This window comes from Heloderma suspectum, chromosome 6 (genome assembly GCF_057233095.1).
Source record: "Heloderma suspectum isolate Gila_16-S chromosome 6, 16-S_ref, whole genome shotgun sequence".
Lineage (NCBI taxonomy): Eukaryota > Metazoa > Chordata > Lepidosauria > Squamata > Helodermatidae > Heloderma > Heloderma suspectum.
The window spans coordinates 109,077,473-109,105,061 of NC_139463.1; the positions used below are offsets into that span (position 1 = coordinate 109,077,473).

General features: G+C 46.8%; 2 protein-coding genes and 1 pseudogene across 3 annotated transcripts; 2 read left to right on the forward strand and 1 right to left on the reverse strand.

Annotated features, from left to right (window-relative positions):
- Nucleotides 1-1,600: 1,600 nt before the first annotated feature.
- Nucleotides 1,601-6,947, forward strand: LOC146342420 (olfactory receptor 11H6-like). Of its 2 annotated transcripts, XM_084808541.1 has the most exons (2): nt 1,601-1,636; nt 6,018-6,947. In XM_084808541.1, the coding sequence occupies exons 1-2, from the start codon at nt 1,601-1,603 to the stop codon at nt 6,945-6,947; spliced, it is 966 nt and encodes a 321-aa protein (XP_084664667.1). The 2 variants fall into 2 exon arrangements, with proteins under 2 accessions (XP_084664667.1, XP_084664668.1); XM_084808542.1 differs by lacking the exon at nt 1,601-1,636 and having other exon boundaries at nt 5,979-6,947.
- A 4,166-nt stretch (nt 6,948-11,113) lies between these two features.
- On the forward strand, nt 11,114-20,273 carry LOC146342421 (olfactory receptor 11G2-like; annotated as a pseudogene).
- Nucleotides 20,274-20,578: 305 nt separating this feature from the next.
- On the reverse strand, nt 20,579-21,568 carry LOC146342422 (olfactory receptor 11G2-like). Its single transcript, XM_084807833.1, has one exon. It carries the CDS (start codon nt 21,536-21,538, stop codon nt 20,579-20,581), a length of 960 nt encoding a protein of 319 aa, XP_084663959.1. The 5' UTR covers nt 21,539-21,568.
- Nucleotides 21,569-27,589: the final 6,021 nt, after the last annotated feature.

Below are 27,589 nucleotides of genomic sequence, written 5' to 3' on the forward strand. Positions count from 1 at the left end.
GCAGAACTGGTGGAATGACCCTGCTTACTCTCTCATCTCCTGGGGATTTTTTTTGCCCATGCTGTAGGGATGTCAGAGAATTACACCACAGATCTTGGTGAGGCCGAATGCCAGTGCATTCGGCCCCCCGAAATCTGTGGCGGAATGAAGCCCCCCTGCCCCCCCCATGAAATGAGCCAGGAACAGAGCACCTACCTGCTGCCATTTGCACTGACTTGCGAATGACGGCCGCGTCTGCGGCCGCCATTCGCTTCTTCCATATAGCCGTGATAGGCTACGTAAATACTTACGTAGCCTATCATTGCTAATGCAGGGATGCCATTTGCATCCCTGAGGAAGCCGTGATAGGCTACGTAAGTATTTACGTAGCCTATCATGGCAAAACTAAGGGAACGCAAATGGCGGCCACTAGTGATGTACGAACCCTCCACTTTCTGGTCTGGGGGGCGGGGTCTGTAGAGGGGCCATCCATGCTGCTTGGGGCCCCTCGAAATCCCCCAGAGCCAGTCCACGTCTGGCACAGTTCATGGAGCGGGTCTGTGGTTCCTTACACAAGGCGATACTAATGGCAGCTACCATTAGCCTATCACTGGGAAAAATACAGACGCAAATGGTATATTGTATGCCACTTGCGTCCGTAGAGCCCTGACTTTGACCTAACTTGCTGCCATTTATTTAAATAAATAAAATAAACTAATGGCAGCCACCATTAGCATATTGCCTTGTGTAGAGAGCTGGAAAGCTGCTCCGTGCGAAATTAGGGATGTACGAAACACTTCCCTGGCTCCGCGCCGGGCAATCCGTGGTGGTGGGGAGGCACTCCGTCCCTCCCCCTGGAATCCTCCCAGGCCAGCTCCGCTCCATGGCAACTCGACGGAGCCGCCGGCCAGGGCCACCTGCAGCCAGACATCCGGCCGCTGGGCTGCACAGGGACGCAAATGGCAGCTGCCGCAGCCACCGCCACTTGCGTCCGTGTCTTTTGCTGTGATAGGCTATGTATATATTTACGTAGCCTATCATGGCAAAAGACAGGGGTGCAAATGGCGGCCGCTACGCCATTTGCGCCTGTCTTTTAGGGATGCATGAAAATTCTGCCACGGATCTTGGGGAGGCCGAAAGCCAGTGCATTTGGCCCCCCGAAACCGGCGGCGGAACGGCCTGCCCCCCCGCCCCCCCGGGACGAGACTTACCTTGGGCGGATCTTCCTGGAGGCGGTGGCTGCGACGGCTGGTCTTCTGACTGGCTGCCGCTGCCGCCATTTCCAGTTTAAAAAAAAACGTGATAGGCGACGTAGATTTACATAGCCTGTCACGGCTAGGATTTTTTTTAAAAAAACATGATAGGCTACATAAATGTTTACGTAGCCTATCATGTCTGACTTCTTTAAAAAAAACAAAAACGCGTGTACGCATATGGCGGCGGCCATGGCCGCCACCATTTGCATTCCTTATTTTGGCATGTCTTAGTCTACGTAAACATTTACGTAGACTAAGACGGCGAAAATAAGGGGAACGCAAATAGTGTAGCTATTTTTTTTTTTAAAGTCAGCCGTGATAGGCTACATAAACATTTACGTAGCCTATCACGGCTGACTGCAGGGATGCAAACGGTGGCGGCTACGGCTGCCACCATTTCCGTCCCTGCTACCCAGAGGCCGGATGTCTGGCTGCTGGCGGAGCCGGTCGGCAGCTCCACAGAATCCCTGTGGAGCACAGCCGGCCAGCCAGGATTCCGGGGGGGGAGGTACGGAGTGCCTCCCCCCCCAGCGAGAATTCTGGGGGGAGGGACGGAACACCTCCCCTCCAACCATAAACATAATCCGTGGAAGGTAAGTGCCTTTCGTACATCCCTACCGTCTTTTGCTGTCTTAGGCTATGTAAATATATACATAGCCTATCATGGCTAAAGACACGGACGCAAATGGCAGCGGCTATGGCGGCTGCCATTTGTGTTCCTTCCTATTCCCTGCGAGGCTGCCGTGATAGGCTACGTAAGTATTTACGTATCCTATCATGGCAAAGAGCAGAGATGCAAACAGCTGCCGTTACGCCGTTTGCACCACTGCTCTTTCCGTGATAGAAGTATAAATTTATGTAGCCTATCACAGCCTCTGCGGGGACGCAAATGGCGTCCCTGCATTAGCCGTGATAGGCTATGCAAATACTTACATAGCCTATCACAGCATTTGTGGGGAGGCGAATGGCAGCCGCAGACACAGCCGCCATTCGCAAATAGGGATGTACGAAAGTCACTTACCTTTTTGCAGATGTGATTCGCAGTGGGGGGGAGGTGCTCCATCCCTCCCCCTGGAATCCTCCCTGGCTGGCTCTGCTCTGCGGCGGCTCCGTGGAGCTGCTGGCCAGGGCCGTCCGCAGCTGGAGTTCCGGCCATGGATGGGCTGCTGCAGATGCAAATGGCGGCCGCTGTAGCGACCGCCATTTGCATCCTGCAAGGCTGCCATGATAGGCTACATAAGTATTTACGTATCCTACCATGGCAAAGAGCAGGGATGCAAATGGCTGCTGCTATGCCGTTTGCGCCACTGCTCTTTCCGTGATAGGCTACGTAAATACTTAAGTATTTACGTAGCCTATCACGGTAAAGGCAGCCACGCAAAATACTTATGTAGCCTATCCCGGGAAGAGCAGCGGCGGCGCAAACGGTGTAGCGGCTGCTGTTTACGTCCCTGCTCTTTGCTGTGATAGGCTACGTAAATACTTACGTAGCCTATCAGGGCAGCCATGCAGGATGCAAATGGCGGCCGCGGCAGCTAGTTGGAAGATCGCCGCCGGAGCCCCAGGTAAGTTTCGTTCTGGGCTATTCCACGAGGTGGCGGGGGGTGGAAGGCCATTCCGCCACGGGTTTCGGGGGGCCGAATGCCAGTGCATTTGGCCTCACTGAAATCCGTGGCGGAATTCTCCGCCATCCCTATTCGCAAAGCACTGGCGAACGGTAGCAGGTAAGCTCCATTCCATGGGGTGGTGGGGTGGGGGGCTTCGCTCCACCACAGATTCTGGGGGGCCAAATGTGCCAGCATTCAGCCTCCCTGGAATCCATGGCGAAATTCTCTGCCATCCCTATGCGAAATCCTCCAGAACAGGAGGTAAGTGGAGCTGCTCCACCGTGGACTCCAGAGGTCGGATTCTTTGGAATGCAGCCTCATTTGAGTCCACAGCGGATTTTGCTGACATCCCTAGTCAGCACTGGCCCTCCCATGAGGCAGGGTGAGATGCTCACCTCAGGTGGTGGGTAAGGGGGAGCATCACATCATGCTCACACACTCCACCAGGAGGGCCACCCACCACCACCAGCCATGTCTTTTTTCATCTGGTAGCAGCTGCCACCCCCTGCCCACCACAGTGCACCCTCACCACCAGCCAGGTGAGGCAATGGGCAGGTGCCTCGGAGAGCCCTGCCAAGTGCCAACAGCTTTCCTACCATGATGACACAATGCAGCTGGAAAGTAGACAGCACGGCTCTCCAGAAGGCACACCAGGCTCAATTGCTCACTCTGAGGAGTTTTTCCTAATTTTTTCCCCCACCATCTTCTATGTACTCACTGATAATGTCACTGAGAACATCACCTTTATCCCACTGGTGCTTCTAGCCATGGGCATGGCCAGGCTTCCCATGTACTGAGCAATGTCTCCTGGCTGGTGATGTGTTACATGACCACTACTGTGCCCCATATGCTTTTTGACCAAGGATCGCCTTAGGGATGTATGAGAAATTCATTTCAATTTATTTTTCATCAGGATTTACCCAGTTTGCACCTTCCGGACTGAAAACAGACTCGGCCGCAATCTGCAGTTGACATCCGTACATTTCCGAGCTTGCAATGTGATTCATGGACCCCCCCCCCCCCGTGTTTGACATCATGCGTACATTTGAAAAATGTTCACGGAAAAATGCATACTTTCAAAAAATACGCACAAATACACTTTAATCAATGGGAGAAGAAAGCGTACATTTCAAAGAAGTACACAATTGATGCATACATTTGGAAAAATATGCAAGTAAATATGCATGGGTTTTCATGAGGAAAAAAAACTAAGCTCACAATCTAATATGGATTTGAGTTGGAGCAAGTTTTGAGACAGAATGAGAACTTCAGAGTCCTCTAGTTTTGCAATTTCATAGAGACATTGCGCAGCTATTCCATCTTTCCCTCTTTTTTAAAAAAAATATTTATAATACAAAAGATGGAAGAAGCAACAGAGAAAGATGGGAGGGTTTCAAAAGGAAGATGATATCATCTGGAAAATTCTGAGAAGCAGGCAGGGCAATTGGCCTTGTCAGGAAGCCATCTAATATACAGCGAACAGAAAGCCTCCATGCAACATAGCGGAGGCAGTGGGAGATATGGTGCAACCATGTCTCCCGAGAGATGTTGTTTCCTTGGAAAATGGCATTATTCTTCAGAGACACAGCCCCAAGGTTCATTTCAGTCAGTGATTAAAACTGCAGCCAGAACTAATTAGTGGCGTTGACACTTTGGTCTGTGTGCATGTGAATGGAATCCCCTTCAATAATTCTTCTTTCAAACCCACAATATGTTCCTTTATGTCCTTTAGTCCATCAATCTGACATATGAGCACCAATACTCAAAGGACTGCATCCTTCCATCCCAAATTCCGATACTGCACTTGAGCTGAGCCTTCTCCTACATGGGAACCCCCCCACCACCACTGTGAGTCCTACTGAGGTACACAAATGGGAACTGGTCAATTACCAAGGCAATGGAAACGTGGGTGGGAAGTTGAATGGATGCCACCTTCAAAGAAAGAAAAAGATTTTGGCTTATTTGTGACTTAAATGGAAGTGTTGATGGATTATTGTAAAATGAGAGAGAGAGAGAGAGAGAGAGAGAGAGAGAGAGAGAGTCAACTAGGGAGGCAGGCAGGCAGTCACCCATGTACCCCAGCTCATTGAGAAAATCCGGATTTAAAAAGGTAAGAACCTTTTATTTTTTGCTGTTTGACCCTGCCTAGCCAGGCAATTTTAAACACCCACCTTCCTTGTATATCCTCTTCCAATGCAGCTTGCATTCTCCTTAAGCCTACTCCTTCGCAATCCTCAGTTGATTCTTGAAGTCCCCCATTCTTTCACTGGTCTCTCTTCCTCCATGCCCCCCTTGTTTCTTGAAAACAGGCCACTGTTTCCTGGGTGGATGGGAGAGATTTCAGTGAGATGGGGCACATGCATAGGGTGATCACTTATGCCTTGAGAGAATATAAGATATGGATTACCAAAAAAGATGACAAAAGAGGAGACAGATCTGCATACATTTGCATGTCCTGATAGACAGACAGATAGACAGACAGACAGACAGACAGACACAGATACAGATACAGATATAGATATACAGTAGATATAGATATAGATATAGATGCAAATTTAGCAACAAGTACCATAATTCAAATAGAAATACAATGCACATCTCACGATAGTGGGGAGAATTGTGACTAGGTGACCTGTGTCCCTGCTCAATCTGTCGGCCAGCTGTTAGCTATTGATGGGCCACTTCAAGGCCCTTGTTGTCTCTTCTTCCAATTCCTGATCTGTAAATGGGACTTGGATAAAAATACAGGACAACTCTAAATATGGGATTGTCCTCTGATAGCCCTTAAAATGGCTGACTGCCTCATGTAAAGTAGGACTTACAGCCAACCTAGGTGTGCTGTTCACAGCAAGGCTCCTTTGAGTATATATTCAGAAATATATTGCCCTGAAGAGTCTATTTGTAAGTGCACTTGTTAGTGTTACTCCCTTTATATTATAGTTTACACTTAATTAGAAAAGAAGTAGTTACTTCTGAGGAATATTCACTTGTGCTGCAAGAAATGGGTTAGGTGCAAGGAACACTGCACGGAACTAAGTGCCATGTCCCTTTGCCCTTTGTCGTTCAATGGAAATAGTGTTATGGTATGTAATGTAATTTGCACTTCTTTGTAATATGCAGTACTGATTTAATTGTGTGATTCCAGATGGAGTTGGCCAACTGGACCACAGTCCAGGAATTCATCTTGCTGGGATTTGAACTTGAGCAGCAGAAGCGATTCCTGCTCCTCATCTTTTTCAGCATCCTCTATGTGCTCACTTTGGCTGAGAACAGCACCATCATCACACTTGTGTTCCTAGATGCCCACTTGGGCCAGCTTCCTATGTACATTTTGCTGAGCAACTTCTCCTTGCTGGAGATGTGCTATGTGACCACCACTGTGCCTCGTATGCTCTTTGACCTGGCTTCCCCTCATGGCATCATCTCTTTCCATGCCTGCTTCCTCCAGTTCTACATCTTCTTCTCACTTGGCTGCACTGAATGCTTCTTCCTGTCAGCCATGGCTTTAGATCGGTACTTGGCCATCTGCCACCCACTGCATTACCAACAAATCATGTCCCAACATTCCTGCTATGCCCTGGTGGCCACTTGCTGGGTTGTTGGCTGCCTATGGTACCCTATCCCAGTGATTTTGATCTCCAGGTTGTCCTTCTGTGGACCTAACATCATTGACCATTTTTTGTGTGATCCAGGGCCCATTCTATCCCTGGCCTGCCCTCCACTTGGAAATATTCCCCTTCTCTGGCAAATATTCACGAATGTCCTGTTTTTAGGCAATGTCTTCTTTGTTGTGCTATCATATGGCATTGTAATTTTCACCCTGATGAAATCCTCTAATCAAGGCAGTCGTAGGAAAGCCTTCTCCACCATATCTTTCCATATAATGGTAGTGACCCTTTTCTATGGCACAGTAGGAGCGATGTATTTAATTCCAGGTGGAGAAAGTCAATCAGAGATCACGAAGGTAGTAACCGTTTTCTATGCTACCATTACGCCTTTTCTTAACCCCATGATCTATTGTCTGAGGAATGATCAGGTGAAGGAAGCACTGGGCAGATTGTTGAGGAGAAAGGAGAGATTTCTGATACGGAAGGTGACAGTTTAATAAGGGGGGAATCAAGAAGGAAAGAAAGAACTTTCATCCACTCCATTGAAAAGTTAAAGTATTCAGAGTTGAGTTGAATGGGAACCTCTTCCCCTTCACGTTTTGTATTGTCCTGTCAAAGTACCCCAAATTTAAGCTGGAGAAAGGCCTAGTGTGGCACTCACTTGCCTGGCAACCACATGGCACAACAAGGAGGTTCATTCCTCCCCTTGAGAACCAGAATATAAGGCATAGCACATTTAAGGTTACTTGAGCAGTTTCCATTGGAACGAAAGTTATTTCCTAATAGCAATAAAATGGATTAGATTGTCCGATAATATTAAGTTTGGTGATATCAATTGTGTGATTTTTGTGTATTGGATAAAATGAAATAAATGCAATAAAAATCATTATAGCCTAACCCTAAGTGTCATTTTTCAATATATGCAATGGGAGTCAATGTATGCATTTGTGTGTGTGTGTGTGTGTGTGTGTGTGTATTCAAGAAACACATATAGTCACTTACTACTGAGTCCACATGTAGCTCTTTTGAAAAGAAAACAGATTTGTGCAAGGCTGTATCTTCCTGTACACAGCGATGCTGTATTATCGTTCTTCCATTTCAAGAACATTTTCTTGTGTATCTTTTTTCTCCCTTTTCATTGCTCCCTGCCTCCAATAATAATAATAATAAAAAACACTTATCTCCCTTTGTTTCTTATGTGGTGGCAGGGGGAAGTGATCTTCTCCCTGCCACCACACACGCACCTACGCAAGTGCTTAGCTCTCCCCTCACCAAGATATACACATGACATTTTCCATCACAGTGCTGTTTCAAGATGGTAGCTAGGCTCATAGCGGAGTGGAAATAATGGACAAGTGGCTGTCATTGGGAGGAGGAGAAGGCAGCACCCAGCAGCTGGCCATCTTTGGAGATCCCAGATGATGGGAACTAGAGGATAAGAAAGAAGGTCAGCCCAGAGTCTCAATCACTTTGGGACTCAGAGTGTGTTCGAATAGGGGGATAGCAGAGCTTGGGGAAGGTGACTCATGCCACCCTGCCCAGTGAAGGAAAGGAGGCAGGGGTGTGTGTGTGTGTGTGTGTGAAAGAGAGAGAGAGAGAGAGAGAGAGAGAGAGAGAGGAAGCAGCATTTTGCCGTTTGAGATGGGGAGAGATTTAGAGGGAGTGAACAGGGAAACAGCTGAGTCCTGGTCCTTGGAGTTCCTCTCCCTAGAGATCAGACGTGAGTCAGTGGCTCTGGATGATATTTTAGAGTGCAAGACTGCATGCAGAGACTGTCATGGTTTTAATCTTAGTACATCATTTAGTAAATCTTAGGCACTCAATAAAACAAGGGTGTTGAATCTCTTTTAGCCTGAGGCCCGTATCCCATTTTGGAGCAGCTTGCAGAGGCTGTGTTCCAGTAGTGGGCTCAAGGCCAAAGGGGCAAGGCCAAATGAAAAAGGAATGGGACAAGATACACCCCAAACACCAGTATATTGTATCTTGAAGCTCCAAGTAACAAAGCCTTAGGGGAGGCTTCTTAGAATGGCAAGAAGAAGAGGGAGAAGGAGAAGGAGAAGGAGAAGGAGAAGGAGAAGGAGAAGGAGAAGAAGAAGAAGAAGAAGAAGAAGAAGAAGAAGAAGAAGAAGAAGAAGAAGAAGAAGAAGAAGAAGAAGTGTACAAATGCTGGGAAACCTGGTTTCTGGGAAACCAGAAACCACCAGTACCTGAGGCAGGGAGCCTATGTACACTAGTTGCTGGGGAACATGGGCAGGAGGGTGTTGTTGCACTCATGTCCTGCTTGTGGGTTCCTGGTCAACAGCTGGTTGGCCACTGTGTGAACAGAATGCTGGACTAGATGGACCCTTGGTCTGATCCAGCAGGGCTCTTCTTATGTTCTTATATTCTTAAACCACCAAAGGACCAGTGGTTAGGGGAAAGCAGGTGGTTTCAGGGGAAGGAGGGGAACCCCAGAGTACTGCACTGGGATCCTAGATTGGCCAGATTTAGCCCCAGGACCTTAGGCTCTGCACCTCTGCTATAAAATAACAACAACCAGCAACAAGACAACAGTGCCTCTCCCTCATGTCCTTCGAGCCTATGCCATCCATGGTCAGAGCCATGCACCTTATTGTAGGGAGTGGGGCATGTAGTAGAATCCTGTCTTGCAAGATATGTTATTCTGGTGCAATAGTTTATTGTTCCTTAGAGACATGTTCCCAAAATGGATTTCAGCCACTTTTGAAAACAGCGTCACAAACTAATCAGTAGCACTTCAGCTCTGATCGGTACATACAGATGGTGTCTTTCTCCCACCAAGGTCACAATATCATCCTTTCCTCCATGCAGATGAACACCAGTAAATGTGCACAGAGAACAGAGTCTCTCTCCCCCCCCCCACAATTCAGCCTCAGCACTTCTAATGAGCTGTCTGCTGGATGGATCAAGATCTTGACTCCTACTGAAGTACAGAAATGGGAGTTATTATCAAAGCAAAGGAAACCTGAGAAGTGAGCATAGAGGAATGGCTTAGAAGGCATGTGTGTCTCCAGGAAGAAAAGGATTAGGGCTTCTTTGAGGATGTTTTGATAGACCTTGTAATATTATGGAGAGAAAGGCTGCTTCCAGATGCTGCTGCTTCCAGCTGTCATCTTCCATTTTTAACCCTCCCATGTTCTCCCACCACTTTCCCCATCTTTTTTCCCCCGTACCATAAAAAATCCATTAAGGAGGGAAGGATGGAATAGGTGCACAATGCTTTTTGACTAGTAGCAAGAGTTTGGAGTAGGAGGAAGGGGTTATGAGATGTTTCTATGATTCTCAGCTACATCTCTCATTTTAACTGAAGAAACTGAAAAACTTTAATCAGATTCTTCCCTTCATACAGAGCTTATTATCTCCCATCCTCCATACAACTTGCACATACTATTACATTTAGTAATGTTGTCCAGTTCACACATCTTAACAACCGAGTTTCTTTAACCTGAAGTTGCAGAATTCCTGGTTTACACATGACTCTAAACAACTCAGGGACACAACATCCCAGGGTTGTTTAGCTGCTCCTGCTCACAGTGGGAGCAACTGGGCTGTATACACCAGAATGTTGCCATATTTTGGAACAACCCAGGGTTTAAAAGAAACCTCGGTTGTCATTCCTTGTAAACCTGGCCATTGTTGGTTTTGGGACACCCTCCATGGTTAGGCTGATAGCTTGCTAATGTCTCCGGGATGATTGGTTGAAAAATGTTAATAATGAGACTTAATGACCAGATATGTTCTCTACATGGCTAGATCATCTCTCTTGTCCTTTCTTTTAGAAGGTGGCATTCATTTTAGCCTAGAGGGAGAGACTTTACATGGGATCATTTTCTGTTGTTCAAGTTGACATTGTTGAAATTACCATGAGCTGGCTTGAGCTGATGCATCCTAGTGATGTAGTTCCCATCTTTGGAGACCTGATGCAGGACTAGCAGCTACACTGGCTTCTCACAAGTACCTATTTGCTTCCATTGTGCACTACTTGCATATCTGCAAATAAAACTGAAAACGTAAATTTTAACTTTTAAAGAGCCACCCTGTGTTTCCGGTGTTCTTTCCTCAATAAGAAACACAATCTTTCAGTGCTGCCTCAGGACATCTCTGCGCAGGCAAGTTGGGAGCACATAACAACATACTTTAATCACACCTACGAATGTATTCCCAGAAATACCATATAATCACATGGCATATTGCAAGTAATCGTCTCCCCCTGTTATGCTATAAAACTCATCTATATAATTGAAGGTAAGACATTTTGCATCAGTCTTGTTTTACTGTTGTTGTTTTAAAAACAGCAAACAAACCAAAACGTTGGGCTTGTGAGGTTTGGCTTGGTGTCATTTCAGGATTCAGTAGCTGGTGGGTAGGGGGCAGAGATGGGTGGGTGAAACGCTCCACTGCACACCTTTGCCTAAATGGCATGCCTGCTTAGGCTTTTCCTTTCAGTGGAAGTGATCAGGCAGAGAGGCCTATGAGAGATAGTGAGGTTTTTAGCAAACACACTTTAAAGGTGGCATTCAGGACAGAGGGGCAGCAGCAGGGGCCCAGTCCTTGCAGCATCCCACTTGCGAAGCTCATCCTGCTTCATGGGAGAGCTGGCCCTGGCTGTCTGGTATGTGGCAGTGATTTTATTATGTCATTGCAGATGGAGTTGGCCAACGGGATGACAATCCAAGAATTAATTTTGTTGGGATTTGGAGATGAGCAGCAGAAGTGATTCCTGCTCCTCATCTTTTTCACCATTCTCTACATCTTAACTTTGGCTGAGAACATCACAATCATCACACTGGTGTTCCTAGATGCCCACTTGTCCCAGCTTCCTATGTACATCTTGCTGAGCAATTTCTCCTGGCTGGAGATGTGCTATGTCACCACCACTGTGCCCCATATGCTCTTTGACCTGCCTTCCCCTGATGTCATCATCTCCTTTCATGCCTGCTTCCTCCAGTTCTACATGTTCTTCTCTCTTGGCAGTTCTGAATGCTTCTTCCTCTCAGCCATGGCTTTGGATCACTACTTGGCCATCTGCTACTGACTACGCTACCCACAGCTCATGTCCCAACATTTCTGCTATGCCCTGGTAGCTGCTTGTTGGGTTGCTGGCTTCCTGTGGTTCACTGTTCCAGTGATTTTGATCTCCAGGTTGTTCTTCTGTGGATCTAACATCATTGACCTTTTTTTTGTGTGATCCTGGGCAAATTTTGTCCCTATCCTGCCCTCTACTTGGAAATGTCCACCTTGTCTGCCAAATTCTCATATATGGTAATAGTATACTAAAATAATTTAGTATACTATACTAAATAAAATGGTATACTAAAATAATTGTAGGTAATATCTTATTTGTTGTCCTGTCATATGGCACTGTGATTCTCAGTCTGATAAAAGCATCTAGCCAGTGCAGTAAACATAAGGGCTTCTCCACTATATCTTTCCATATAATAGTAGTGTTGCTTTTTTATGGCTCAGTAGCAGGAATGTACTTAGCTCCAGGTAAAGAAAGCCAGTCAGAAGTCACTAAAGCAGTGACACTCTTCTACACAACAAGTACGCCTGTTCTCAACCCCTTAATCTATTGCCTGAGGAATAATCAGGTTAGGGATGCATTGGGCAGGTTGCTGAGCAGAAAGGTGAGATTTCTAGGGATATACGAAATTGCCCTTACCTGTCTCCGCTGGGTTCCTCGGGGGGGGGGAGGCACTCTGTCCCTCCCCCCAGAATCCTGGCCAGCTGGCTCCGCTGCACGGGGATTCCGCAGAGCCGCCGGCCGGCTCCGCCAGTGGCCGGACATCCGGCCACTGGCTAGCAGGGACGCAAATGGCGGTGGCCATAGCCACCGCCATTTGCGTTCCTGTAGTCAGCCATGATAGGCTACGTAAATCTTTACGTAGCCTATCACATCTGACTTAAAAAAAAAAAATGTGCATACGCAAATGGCAGTGGCTACAGCCTAGGGGTGCACGAAAGTGACTTACCTGGTCTCGCAGCTTTTCGCGGTGGGGGGGAGGCGCTTTGCTGCTCTCCACGCGAAGTTCAGGCTGGAGGGGGGAGGCTTCCCGCCTCGCCCGACCGAAATTCAGGCTGGGGGGGAGGCGCCTCGCCTTGCCCGGCCGCGAAATAAAAAGTTAAAAAAAAAACGCCCCCGTGATAGGCTACGTGACGATTAACGTAGCCTATCACGGCTGACTTTGCAAATCTAGCCGTGATAGGCTACGTTAATCGTCACGTAGCCTATCACGGGGGCATTTTTTTTCTTTTATTGGAATGGCGGTGGCGGCAGCCGGTCGAAAGACCGGCTGCCGCTCCCGCCCCTGATGAAGACCCGACGAACCGCCGGCCGGACCCGCCGCCGGGAGGGACATTTGGGATAGGTAAGTCCCGTCCCTGGGGTGGTGCAGGGGGCGGGGGGGGGGTGAGGAGAATTTCTCCCCGAAACTTCTTCGGGGGGCCGAACACGTTGGCGCTCAGCCCCCCGAAGTTTCGGGGAGAAATTCTCCGCCATCCCTACTACAGCCGCTGCCATTTGCGTTCCTTAGTTTGGGCCATCTTAGTCTACGTAAATCTTCAGAGCTTACTAATTGGCCCTGATCTGCCTTGGCATGATTCAGACCCAGTCCAACCTGCTTCGGAATCTTGATGTGAAGCGAGATTCAGACATCTGAATTGTGCCCAACCAGCATGTGAGCTGCCTGCCAAGCTGTGCGAGCCTCCCCCACTTACTCAGACCCATTGCAAGTACCCACAGCCATCGGCCTCTTTAAGGAAGTCACCCATTTCTTTTAAAATGTCAGCTCATCTATTTCCGTATATCAACTGTTGCAGAAATGGTGACCATAAGGCAGTCATTTACACCTTTAAATGGCTCATTTACACCTGTAAATAGCCCATTTATGCCTGTAATGGTCCATTATGCTTGTTGGGCATGTCCGAGGGGGGGCACAACTGAGGGCATTTAGAAGGGGGCCTTCACAAAAGCCAGAAAACCACCAAAAGGTTGGTAGTCAGGGGAGAGGGGTGGGGTATGGGGTATGGGGGATGGGGAAGGGGCGTGTCCATCTGAGCAATCCCAGAGGACTGGATTGGGGCTCCAGGTGGGCCAGATTTGGCCCATGGGCCTGAGATTCGACACCCTTAGATTTATTAATTGTTGAATAACTAATGTATGCTACTGAAGAGCAGTTTCAACAGCAGGGGAGGGCAGGATGGCTACCTGGAAGCATCTGACTGGATACTGTGGAAGGAGAAAGCTTGTCTAGGTAGCCCACCCTGGTGCCTTCCAGATGTGTTGTGCCACAACTCCCATCATGCCCTTGGGAATTATGGTGTTGTAGTCCATCTGGAGGGCACCTTGTTGAGGAAGGCTGAAGTAGACCTTTGGCCTGATCCAGCACGGCACTTCTCATGTCCCTGCTAATAAGCATCTCTGACCTGGTACGGAGCATTCTTCCACCACCAGTGACCAAGCTCAAGCTGTCCCTAAATGCTGAATATTAACATGAAGAGCATCCATGGATGGCTGCATAGTTCTCAGATGGGTTTCAGCCCCAGAACATCTCTTTATGAAAAATTAAACAGTGAGTAAGCACACATCCTGAACCAAGTGCACATACACACATGGAGATACACACACCCGTGGCATTGCCTAAAACCAAAGAACGTATGGAAACACAAGACAATTGATAGTTATATCTAATTGTTTACATCGATTTATTTTTTTTTATCATACCTATACACTGCTATAATAAAATATCCAAGCACTTTACATAAATATATGAAGGATCACATTTACATACATGTTTAAAAACAATTTCAACTACAGTGATAATACAAATCACATTTAAAATACAATAACAATACAATACAATGCAAGGAACAGTAAAACAGAGGTGTATATGACTAGGTGCAAATAATTACAAGCTAGAGAAAGCTTGAATGGGCAATTGTATTTTTCAGGAGATGTTTGAAACGTGCTGCATTTTCTGAAGGGTTTTCCAGATGATGGGTGCTGCCACCGAGAAGGCCGGTCTTCAAGATATTATATGGCGACATTGTGCTGGTTGCAGAATGACCAGCAAGGCCTCCTCTGAAGCCCTTAAAGGTCTGCTGGGCATGTGTACCACACTGAGATCCAGTGTGGTGTCGTGGTTAGAGTGCTGGACTGAGAGCCGGAAGATCTGGGTTCTAGTCCCCACTGGGGCATGAAGCTCACAGTCAGGCTGACTTTGAGCCAGTCAGTGACTCTCAGCCCAACCTACCTCACAGGGTTGTGGTGGTGAGCATAAAGTGGAGAGGAGGAGGATTGTGTATGCTGCCTTGGGTTCCATGGAGGAAAAAAAGGTGGCATATAAATACAATAAATGAATGAATGAATGAATGAATGGGAAGGCAGTCTGATAGATATCCTGGTCCCAAGTTGGTTGAGGCTTTGTGTGTCAACAACATAACCTTGAACATGGCTCGGTAGCTAACAGGCAGCCAGTGCAGTTCTTTTCTTTAACACGGGTGTGATGTGAACAGAGGCTGGGGTCTCCCTGAGCACTTAAGCTGCTGCATTTTACTCTAGCTGCAGCTTTTGAACCAGCCCCACATACAGTGCATTACAGTAGTCTAATTATGAGGTTGCCAGTGCATGGATCACAGTAGCCAAGGTGTCCCTCTCTGGAGCAGGCATAGCTGGTGCAGCAATCATAGAATCATAGAATAGTAGGGTTTGAAGGGGCCTACAAGGCCATTTAGTCCAACCCCCAGCTCAGTGCAGGAATCCAAGTCAGAGCATCCCTGACAGATGGCTGTCCAGCCTCGTCTTGAACGCCTCCAGTGTGGGAGAGCCCACCACCTTCCTAGGTCATTGGTTCCATTGTCATATTGCTCTAACAGTCAGGCAGTTTTTCCTGATGTTCAGCCGGAATCTGGCTTCCTGTCACTTGAGCCCATTCTTCCATCATCCCGGCACTCTGGGATGATCAAGAAGAGATCCTGGCCTTCTTCTCTGTGACAACCTTTCAAGTACTTGAAGAGCGCTATCATATCTCCCCTCAGTCTTCTCTTCTCTTCTCTTCTCTTCTCTTCTCTTCTCTTCTCTTCTCTTCTCTTCTCTTCTCTTCTCTAGGCTAAACATTCCCAGTTCTTTCAGTCTCTCTTCATAGGGCTTTGTTTCCAGTCCCCTGATCATCTTTGTTGCCCTCCTCTGAACCCTCTCCAGTTTGTCTGCATCCTTCTTAAAGTGTGGTGCCCAGAACTGGACACAGTACTCCAGATGAGGCCTAGTGCTGAGTAGAGAGGAATTAGTACTTCCCGGGATTTGGAAGCTATGCTTCTATTAATGCAGCCCAAAATAGCATTTGCCTTTTTTGCAGCCACATCACATTGATGGCTCATATTCAGCTTGTGATCGACAACAATTCCAAGATCCTTCTCGCTTGTCATGTTGTTGAGCCACGTATCCCCCCTCGTGTAACTGTGCATTTGGTTTCTTTTTCCTAGGTGCAGAACTTGGCATTTATTCCTATTAAATGTCATTCTGTTGTTTTCTGCCCAGCACTCCAGTCTATCAAGATCACTTTGAATTTTGTTTCTGTCTTCCAAAGTATTAGCTATCCCGCCCATTTTTGTGTCATCTGCAAATTTGATCAGCATTCCCTGCACCTCCTCTTCCAAGTGATTAATACAAATGTTGAAGAGCACTGGGCCCAGGACTGAGCCCTGCAGTACCCCACTCATTACCTCTCCCCAGTTGGAGAAGGTCCCATTGATAAGCACTCTTTTATTGCGATTCTGTAGCCAACTGTGGATCCACCGGATCGTTGTTTCATCTAGCCCACTTTGAGCTAGTTTGCTCATCAGGAGATCATGGGGCACTTTTGTCGAAAGCTTTGCTGAAGTTGAGGTATATGATGTCTACAGCATTCCCACAGTCCACAAGGGAGGTGACTTGATCAAAAAATGAGATCAGATTTGTCTGGCAGGACTTGTTCTTGACAAATCCATGTTGGCTTCGAGTAATCACTGCATTGTATTCAAGGTGCTTACAGATGGTTTGCTTTAGAATCTGCTCCAGAATTTTCCCAGGGATCGATGTCAGACTGACTGGTCTGTAGTTCCCAGGTTCCTCCTTTTTACCCTTTTTGAAGATAGGGACAACATTAGCCCTCCTCCAGTCATCTGGCACTTCACCCGTCCTCCATGATTTCGCAAAGAGAATAGACAGTGGTTCTGAGAGTTCTTCTGCCAGTTCCTTTCTTACTCCAGGATGCAGTTCATCTGGCCCTGGAGACCTGAACTCATTCAAAGTCATTGGGTGTTCCTTGACCATATGCCTATCGATCTCAAGCTGCAATCCTGCCCCTTCAGCCTGTACTTGGCCTTTGCCAGGGGGGTCATAGACCCTCTTTTGAGAGAAGACTGAGCCAAAGTAGGAATTGAGCACCTCTGCCTTTTCTTTGTCATCTGTTATCATTTTGCCATCCTTATTTAATAGCTGAACAACCATTTCTTTCCTCTGCCTTTTACTATGCACGTAGCTGAAGAAAGCCTTTTTGTTGTTTTTAGCATCCCTCGCTAACCTCAGCTCGTTCTCAGCTTTAGCCTTCCTGACGCCATCCCTGCAATTCTGTGCTACCTGCTTGTATTCTTCCTTTGTTACTTGGCCTTCTTTCCACTTCCTATATGTGTCCTTTTTTGTTTTCAGCTCATCTCTAAGCATTTTGTGAAGCCACATTGGCTTCTTCTGTTGTCTTCCACCTTTTTTTCTTGTTGGAATTGTTTGTAATTGTGCCTTGAGAATTTCCTTTTTTGAAAGCTCCCACCCATCTTGGACTCCTTTTCTTGTTAGCGTCGCTTGCCATGGGACCTTACTGATCATTGTTCTGAGTTTATTAAAATCAGCTTTCCTAAAATCCAGGGTATGCCTTTGACTACTCTCAGCTTTTGCTTCCCTTAGAACCAAGAACTCAAGTACAACATGGTTGCTTTCCCCCAGAGTTCCTGTAACTGCTACTTTATCCACTAAGTCATCTCTGTTGGTTAGGATCAAGTCAAGGATAGACAATCCTCTAGTTCCTTCCTCTTTCTGTAGGAGGAAGTTATCCACCACACAAGTCAGGAATTTTCTGGAGGGGCCATGTTTTGCAGAATTTGTCTCCCAACAAATATCGGGGAAATTGAAGTCCCCCATTACTACTGCATCATGCTTCCTTAAAACATTAGTTATTTGCTTTTCAAAAGTTTCATCCTCATCTTCTCCTTGATCGGGTGGCTGGTAGTAGACTCCAATCATCAGGTTCCTTTTATTCTTTGCACCATTTATTTTGATCCAGATGCTCTCAATGGGGCTACCAAGCTCATCCTCCTGTATTTCTGTGCAGAGATATGTATTTTTCACATACAGTGCAACCCCACCTCCCTTTCTGTTCCTCCTGTTCTTTTTGAACAAGTTAAATCCTTCAATTGCTGTATTCCACTCATGAGAGTCATCCCACCAAGGCTCAGTTATACCTATCAAGTCATAATTTCCCTCCTGTATTAAGAGTTCAAATTCGTTCTGTTTGTTTCCCATACTCTGGGCATTAGTATATAGACATCGAAGACCATGTGCTTCATAGTCTGGCTTTCTTCCTACATGTGTCTGAAGACTATTATTGGGTGCTATTAGAGCTGTTCTCACCATTGCAGTGCATGAGCCCACGTCCATTGTTACCCCCAACTTTACATTTCCTTTCCCCGTAAGATTCAGTTTAAAGCCCTCCTGATGAAGTTCTTCATGCTGTGGCCAAACACATTCTTTCCAGCCTTTGTGAGGTGCAACCCATCCCTTGCCAACAGCCCATCTTCCAGGAAGTATAGCCCATGGTCCCAGAATACAAATCTCTCTCGTTGGCACCACCTTCGTAGCCAGTCATTCACCTGGAGTATTTTTCGTTCCCTTTCTATCCCTCTAACTACTGGAAGGATGATGGATGAGAAAACTATCTGGGCCCCAAAGTTCTTGAGTTTCCTTCCCAAAGCTTCAAAGTCTGACGTGATTTCTTTGTAGCTCTGCTTGGCGGTATCATTTGTTCCCACATGGATAAGAAGAAAGGGATACCTGTCAGTGGGCTTTATGAGTGCAGGCAACCTTTCAGTCACGTCTCTAATCTGTCCTCCCAGGAGACAGCATACCTGGCGAGTCCACGGGTCTTTGCAACATACTTGGGTCTCGATCCCATGCAGCAAGGAGTCTCCCACTACTACGACTCTTCTCTTCTTGTTGTTGTAGGCCTGGGTTTCATCGCCTCTGTTTGACTGACCTTCAGCCTCTTGCTCACTCTCATGTAGGTTCCCCTGTTATTCTTCCTCTGCAGGCTGTCCTCCAGTCTCATCTGCAAGTACCTGGAATCGTTTCCACAGCTCCACTGCTTCCACTGGTGCAGAGTGGCGTCTAGTTCTTCTCCTCCTAACTGTCACCCTTTTCCATGGAGTATCCCCTACTCCATTTTTCTTCACCTCAGCATTTGCCACTTCTGCCTCATCTTGCTGTTGCTCTTCAAGCTTCTGGTCTTCCCTTTGCTGCTGTAGTTCCCCCATTCTGTCCAAGAACTCTTCGTGTTCTCTTATTCCCTGGAGGGTCAACTCTCGCCGCTCCAATCCACTTACTTTTTCTTTTAGCAGCGTGATCAACTTGCACTTGTTGCAGGTGTAGGCCATGTTGTTCTCAGGCAAGAAAACAAACATTGCACGCACCTTGCAGGTCACCACTACTGTAGAGTCTTGTCCTTCCATAGCCTCTTTTCCCTTTTTGTGTCTAGCTTTGTGATTGTTCTAGACTAGCCTGTGCCTGCTCCTCTACTCAGTAGAGGTTAAAAGCAGAGTCCCACTGGTGTGGAAGTGTGTGTTACAAGACAAATAAATGAAAAGAAAAGTTAGTTAAAAAAGAAAGAAAAAATGTTAGGGGCCTCCCCCTTGACCTCCCCTGCCAAACTCCACTAGCCAACTCCTGTTTGCTCCTCTGGTTCGCTTGCTCTGGTCGCTCCCTCTCTGGGAGCTTGCCTGCTTCTGTAGTCCCTGGACCAGCTGGAGCAGCTTGCTTTGCTCTGCTCTGCTCAGCTGGGAGGCGGGAAACAGACTGAAGCTTCCTGCCCACTCAGCTGCTGGGAGTACTCAGGCCACACACCCCCAATTCAGTTGGAGCTCTCAGAAGCACCTGGTGAGTTCACAGCCACTCAGGAGGATAAAGGGCAGCCCCCTGGGCTTCCTGCAGCCCACTTACCTCTTAGCCTCTGTCTCCTTTGTCTCCAATCAAAGTGGGTAATGGCCACTCTAGGCCACTGAGACCACGTGGGTCTCCAGTGACAAAGTGGGATCCAGAAGCACCCCTAAACTATGTACCTGTCCTTTACTGGGAGTGCAGCCCTATCCAGGACAGGCAAACAGCCCAGTTCCAAGGTCACCTCATCAACCAGCTAAACACCCTGTGAAGAACAGTAAGCTTCAAATACTCAGGTTGTGCTGGAATCGTCTTGAATGGAGCCTCTCTTTAAATGGATGGCATTAGGTTACCGGCATATTAAGGCAGACAGCGCTCCTCCCAGGATTTTGGCACTTAGAAAAGTGTGGCGTATAGTGTCACGTCAATTACGGTTTGACCCATTTCCCCACGCTAAATGGACTGTATGGGGAAATCCAGATTTAAGAATGTGAAAGAAAATGTTTTTATAGCAGACCAGCCACCAGGAGTCTCACTGTTTTCCTCAGCAACCTGCCCAGTGCCTCACTCACCTGATCATTCATCACAACAGGTCATGGGCTTGAGGAAGGGTGCAACAGCAGCATAAAGAATTGTCACTACCTTAGTGATCTATAATTGGCTTTCATGACTTCTTCCATTTTAAACTGCCACTGTCTTTCCCCTCAGTAACCAACCCAGCACCTCTTTCACCTGCTAGGTGGTTGCCAGGCAACCTGCAAGGTCCTCACTGAGTCTTTCCCCAGCTTAGATTTGGGGCATCTTGAAAAATGGAAAACATGGAGAGAAGAGATGCCCCTCCTGCTCAGTTCTGAATGCTGTAATTTTATCTCTTCAGTTGCGGGGGGTACATACTTGTTTTTGCTTGTTGGTTTCTCATTGACTCCCTCCTTATTATGCTGTCACCTTTCTCCTCAAAAATCTCACTTTTCTCCTCAGCACCCTGCTCACTGCCTCCTTCACCTGATCATTCCTCAGACAATAGATCATTGGGTTTAGAAAAGGCGTGAAGGCAGTATAGAAGAGTGTCACTGCCTTAGTGACCTCTGACTGACTTTCTCCACTTGGAGCCAGGTACATCCCTGCCACCGAGCCATAGAAAAGTGTCACCACCACTAGGTGGAAAGATATGGTGGAGAAGGCCTTCCTACGGCTGCCTTCATAAGAGGCTTTTGTCAGGGTGAGAATCACAGCACAGTAGGATAGCACAACAAAGAAGACATTGCCTAAAACAAGAGCATCCATAAATATCTGGCAGAGAATTGGAGCATTTCCTAGTGGAGGGCAAGCTAAGGATAGGATTGGACCAGGATCACACAAAAAATGGTCAATGGTGTTGGGACCACAGAAGGACAAGTTGAAGATAAAATATACTGGAATAAGGTGCCACAAGAACCCAAGGAGCCAACAAGCAGCCACCAGGCAATGGCAGAAATTTAGGGACATGATCTGCGGATAGTGCAATGGATGGCAAATAGCCAAGTATCGATCCAAAGCCATAGTTGAAAGGAAGAAACATTCTGTACTGCCAAGAGAGAAGAAGATATAGAACTGGAGGAAGCAGGCATGGAAGGAGATGATCCCCTGAGAGGAAGCCAGGTCAAAGAGCATACGAGGCACAGTGGCAGTCACGTAGCACATCTCCAACCAGGAGAAGTTGCTCAGCAGGATGTACATGGGCAGCTGGGCCAAATGAGCATCTAGGAACACCAGTGAGATAATGATCATGTTCTCCAGCAAAGTGAGAACATAGAGGGTGGTGAAAAGGGTGAGGAGCAGGAACTTCTTCTGTAGCTTGATTCTGAAGCCCAGCAAAATGAATTTCTCAACTGCAGTCACATTGGCTGACTCCATCTGGAATCACACAATGGAATCAAAATTGCATATCACAAAAAGATAGAAGGATGAGAGATAGATAGATAGATACATACATACATACATACATACATACATACATACACACCTGATAGATAGTGAGGGAGGGAGTGAGGGAGTGAACAAGCATTGTATATTGTAGGCTTGCCTGTTTTCATGTTCCAGAGTGTAGCTAGCAAAGAGCAAAGAGTTTTCTGGCCCCTTAAAGATCAACAATTTTATTCTGGCCTAAGCTTTCATGGACTGTAGAGCACTTCATCAGATTCATGGAGTGTAATGAGAGTTTCAGGTTTATATACTATAAGTGTTGGTGCTGGTAGGGAAGAATGATAAACACTGAATTCAAAAGGACATTTTGCATTTGATTTCCTTCTGATTCTTCTCCCACATACACAAGCACATCATATCTATGGTATACAAATGTGAAATTCCCCATAACACTCGATGCTTCTGATGAAGTGGGCTGTAATCCATGAAAATTTATGCCAGAATAAATGTGTTCATTTTTAAAGTGCTGCTGCTGCAAGACTCTTTGTTGTTTCTGTTTCCACTGAAAGACAATAGCCCTATCCAGGTGTCGGGCTTTAGAATGCAATGAGCATGCAAGCAGGGAGAGTGAGGATGAGCATGGTAGCTCCACCCCTCTCCTTCACCAACCTCATTGCTCTCCACATGTTGACAGCAAACCTCTGCAACAGGGAGCCTTTTCTCTCCATCTTGGATCCCGTTGGATTTAGAATCCCAGTTTTCCAGGCTTCTAAATAATTGCATATGGAGCCTACATAACTAGGAAAGACTCCCCATTGCATAGGTTGACCAACTGCAAGGAGAGCTCGCATGCTCATCCTTGCCATCCCCACTTGCATGATCATTGTGCTCTGGAGCAGGATGCCTGAATAGGGCTGCTATCTTCCACCTCAACTCCTCCTCCTCCTCCTCCTCCTCAACTTTGCTCTCTGTCTCCCTTGTTCCACCTGTCTGTGGCTTACAGAAGCCAGGATCAAAAGAGAAGAGGGGGAAGAACTACCGAGAACTCTGTCAGAAGTGCCATTTTCTCTGGGCCATTGCCATAAGGTGTGTTAATTGGGACGAAGGCTCCTGAACATACTTGGAATACATGGACATCAGGAATGTCAATGTTCAGAAACCAGTGGGGGCATATTTCCACCTCTCAGTATAATCCGTGAATGCCCTTAAGATGGCTATTCCGGAATAAAGGAATTTCAAAGACATATACTAACGTAAAGCTGCTGACGTACAAGTCATCAAGGGATTCCACTCTGTGTCCTGTGGTTTGAATAAGGACAATGGTTGCGGGGGGGGGGGGTGTTACTACATACATTAATTCCCTCACCATTGCAGTGATGTCTATGTTATCACGCAACAATATTTTGTGAATAGCAACCGGTAATCATCACTGCCAGTACTTTTCGTATTTCAGCCCACTCAGATGACACAGTTTACATCCCCTCTCAGAGTGTTTATATACATCTGTCAATTTGAGGTTCACATGTCCTGTCTCTGATAAAGTGGACAATCTCCACAAAAGTTTGTTCTGGAATAAATTAGTCTTTAAGGTGCTACAAGTGTCTTTGTTGTTTTGGCTGCAACAGACTAACATCTGGAAGTAGTAATGTTTCTTCACAAAGTGTAGTATTTTATACTTTCTATTTATATTTAATAATATTTATTAAATATCCATAACAATTAATAACCATACTCTGCCTCTTTCCTCATTTTTTTCTGCAGACAGCTGAATGACCAGAAAGTGTTACCCCAAAGCAGTGCTTGGCTCTCAGTTATCTGCTGCACTGGATGGGAGACATAGGAAAATCTCTCCTCAGCTTGGTCTGGGGTTGAGGAGGAGGAAGGGGCTGGAAAATGGCCTGAAAAGGATGGTATTCAATTCCCCACTAACATTTCCACATGCAGGAAAGCAGAAGGCCCAAGTCTTTGGCTTCATTTAAGTTTAAATCAGGGATGCAGTTGAGAATCATGGTTGATTCTCATGACTCTTTCCTTTTACTACTTCTCTTTCTCTCTCTGTCTCTGTCTCTCTTTTGCTCTCGCTCTCTCTCCCTCTCTTTCACACACACACACACACACACACACACCCATTTCATAATTATCTGTCAACATTTCTTTGAAGAAGCCCAAAACCTTTTCTAGAATGTGGCATCCATTCCAGTCCATCCATTTACAGCAGGGTGGGGGACAGAAGGTAGATCTAGATCTACCAGTAGATCTTGATCTACTGGTAGATCTTTGGGTGATTGTGGTAGATCAACAATGATTTCTGACTCCCAATGGTTTAACCATGGCAGCAACAAAATGGCTCCTCTCCTGCCCTAGATTATATTGTTGAACTGAAGACAGCACGGGGTAACCAGGAGTGATTCTTTTCTGTAAAGGAACTGTGAGTGGCACACAGTTCTGGTACTCAGACAAATGCTAGGCTCAGAAATCTTTCATTCTAACTGTAAAAATCAAAATTGATCCAACAAGCCTGAAATCTCCCAGCCCCTGCTTTACTGGTCCCACCCAAGTCCCCTTTACTTTGGTAACAATATTTCCCATCTCTGTACCATGGCAGGAGTCAGAGCACTGATGCGTCCAGCCGAAGGCTGTTCTTTGTGCCTGACGTCGGTGAATTGCAGGATCGATGAAGTAGAGGACATGAAGGAGTGTATGATGAGCTCGGTGGGTTTGTGCGTGTCTTTGTAGACTAGAGCTTCAATACTACTGATTAGCTCCAATTGCAGATTTACTCATCGATGAAAATGTACCTTGGGGACACGTCTCTCAGCAATGGCACCATATACCCACAAAATAACACCTCTTGGGAGCCAGGATTCTCTCTGCTTTGGTGCATGGCTTTTGTTTTCCAAAGTGCTGCCTCCTCCAATGAGCAGCCATTAAGGCATTACCAGGAAAGACGACAAAAGAGGACATGGATTGGCATGCGATGTGCATATGATAATTTACATCTATAGATGCAAATGTAGAGATACTTCATGTAATTTATATAGAAAGACAATACATTTTACTCCAGTGGGGTAGTTTGCGATCAAGTGACCTTTGTGCCTGTTCAGTCTGCTTCTCTAAATATGGTTGATGGACAACTTCAAGGCCTCCGGGCTCTCCTTTCTGATGGTTCTTTTATTTTTCCACCAGACTTGTACTGGGGTGCCCTTCAATTAGAGGACACTTTCAAATAGAGGAATGTTCCTCTGACAGCTCTTCCAATAGAAGACTGTTCTCTCCAAAGCAGGAAACTTGACCTCTCTGCTACATGATTTGCAAAGTTATGCAAATTGGTGTCCTCCTTTATCCTCTTTGGGGATGATGTGTTCCCTGTTTGTTTTGTCATCGTGTAAGTAGGGATGTATGGATTGTGTAAGTCCATTCTGTCTGTGCTTTGTGGATATTCAGCCAACTTGGGCTCCTTTGTCTGCCCATTGAAGGAATTGGATGGGGGGGGTCCAAATTTGCACAAATTCACACATGCAGAAATGTGCAAATTCCCCCAGATGTGCATTTTCACGCTTTAACCTATGGGGGAAATTTATGCATTTATTATTTATTCACAATATTTATATACTGTTCCAGATCAGAAGATTTCGGAGTGGTGAACAATAAGGCAAAAGAATAAAACACCGAGTAAAAAGTGTTAATACATTGACACCCCCCCCCAATCCAATTCCGTCAATGGGCAGACAAAAGAACCCAAGTTGGCTGAATATCCACAAAGCACAGACAGAACAGATTTACACAATCCACACATCCCTACTTACACGATGACAAAACAAACAGGGAACACATCACCCCCAAAGAGGATAAAAGAGGACACCAATTTGCATAAAACTGCAATCATGTAGTAGAGAGGCCAAGTTTCCTGCTTTGGAGAGGACAGTCTTCCATCGGAAAGGCTGTCAGAGGAACATTCCTCTATTTGAAAGTGTCCTCTAATTGAAGGGCACTCCAGTCCAAGTCTGGTGGAAGGATAAATGAACCATCAGAAAGGAGAGCCCAGAGGCCTTGAAGCTGTCCATCAACAGTATTTAGGGAAGTGGACTGAACAGGCACAAAGGTCACTTGATCATAGTCTACGCCACTGGAGTAAAATGTATTGTCTTTATGTATAAATTACATGAAGTATCTCTACATTTGCATCTATAGATGTAAATTATCATATGCACATCGCATGCCAATCCATGTCCTCTTTTGTTGTCTTTCCTGGTAATGCCTTAATGGCTGCTCTCCATTTGGAGGAGGCAGCACTTTGGAAAACAAGAGCCATGCACCAAAGCAGAGAGAATCCTGGCTCCCAAGAGGTGTTATTTTGTGGGTATACGGTGCCATTGCTGAGAGACGTGTCCCCAAGGTACATTTTCGTCGATGATGAGTAAATCTGCAATTGGAGCTAATCAGTAGCATTGAAGTTCTAGTCTACAAAGACACACACAAACCCACCGAGCTCATGTTGCTGCCATGGTTAAACAATTGGGAATCAGATGCTTGTTGATCTACCACAAATAGCGTTCCCTTATTTTTGCCGTAGTCTACGTAAATCTTTACGTAGACTACAGGGACCAAATAAGGAACGCAAATGGCGGCTCCCTATGGGGGCCGCCATTTGCGTACGCGCTTTTTTTTTTTTCCAAAGTCACCCGTGATAGGCTACGTGACGATTAACGTAGCCTATCACGGCTGACTTTGCAAATCTAGCCATGATAGGCCACGTTAATTGTTACATAGCCTATCACGGGGGTGGTTTTTTTTTTTTTAACTTTCCTTGTAATGGCGGTGGCGGCAGCAGCCGAAAGACCGGCTGCCGCCCCCACCCCTGACGAAGACCCGACGAACCGCCGCCAGGACCCGCCGCCGGGAGGGACATTCGTGAAAGGTAAGTCCCATCCCGGGGGGGGGGGGCGCGGCGGAGAATTTCACCACCGATTTTGGGGGGCCGAATGCGTTGGCACTCAGCCCCCCGAAGTTTCGGGGAGAAATTCTCCCCCATCCCTAGATCTGAACGCCTCCCCCTATGCCTCCCCCCAAGCTCTGATGTTGCTTCCCCCATCTTCCCATCCATGAGCTCCTGTTTCCGGTCTTTACTTTCACTTAAAACTTACATTGCAATTTTGGTGACTAGGTTTATCTGCAAGGCCTCTAAGGCACCACAGTGAAAGGGCAGCATTCTTGGCTCCATGAACACTGGGACATGTAGTTTTCTAGTCCTTCACAATATTCAGTAGGGGACATCAGGCACCCTGAAAACTACATGTCCCAGAGCTTCTTGTGGCTGCTGTGCTGCTAAGTATTCCAACTGCATTCCTGGTGCAAGAAAACTGCTGCATGTCGCTCACTCGGGTACCCTGGAAAACTCCCAAAGCTCCTTGCTGACCAGCCAGCACATGTTCAGAAGCTTGGTTTACATTCGAAGCCAGAGAAGAACTTCTCAGAAAAATTGAGTTTGATTCATAATGAGGCAAGCATTATGAGCTGGGTAAAATTCATATTCTGAGTAGGGATGGACAGATTCACCTCCACCCGGGATGGGCGGGAGCTCGAGGACCCACCCCCCCACTCGCACGGCCCAGGCCCACTCAGCAAGCCTCCCTGCTTGCCCCGCCCACCTACTGAGCCGTGTGAGCTGGCCCTGCTCTGTGCGATGAGGACTCTGGCAGTCAAGCCTTAGGGAGCACAAGGGCATTATGTGCACAAGGGCTTGACTGCTGGAGTCCTTGGCGCCCCACGCATCCCAATTTGTCTTGCTATCTCCTCCTTGCAAGGAGTGGGAGGGAGGGAGGGATGCTTGGGGCACGATGGGGGCAACATGAGGCCTCAGTGCTGCATGTGCCCCAAGGGGTCTCGCCATCTCCTCCTCTCAGGGAGGAGATAGCGAGAGTGGGGGGGGCATGTGCTGGGCTGAGGACTCTGGCAGTCAAGCCCTTGGGCCCATAAAGCCCTTGTGAGCACAAGGCCTTGACTGCAGGTGTCCTCAGCCCTGCATGTGCCCCAACCACTCTC

What these genes read in the sequence shown, in the direction of transcription:
- LOC146342420 (XM_084808541.1), top strand. Translation starts at nt 1,601, where the DNA reads ATGCAAACGGTGGCGGCTACGGCTGCCACCATTTCC. An exon ending in CTACGGCTGCCACCATTTCC is followed by an intron (nt 1,637 to 6,017) that starts GTCCCTGCTACC and finishes ACCACAGTCCAG; the next exon opens with GAATTCATCTTGCTGGGATT.
- LOC146342422 (XM_084807833.1), bottom strand. Translation starts at nt 21,538, where the DNA reads ATGGAGTCAGCCAATGTGACTGCAGTTGAGAAATTCATTTTGCTGGGC.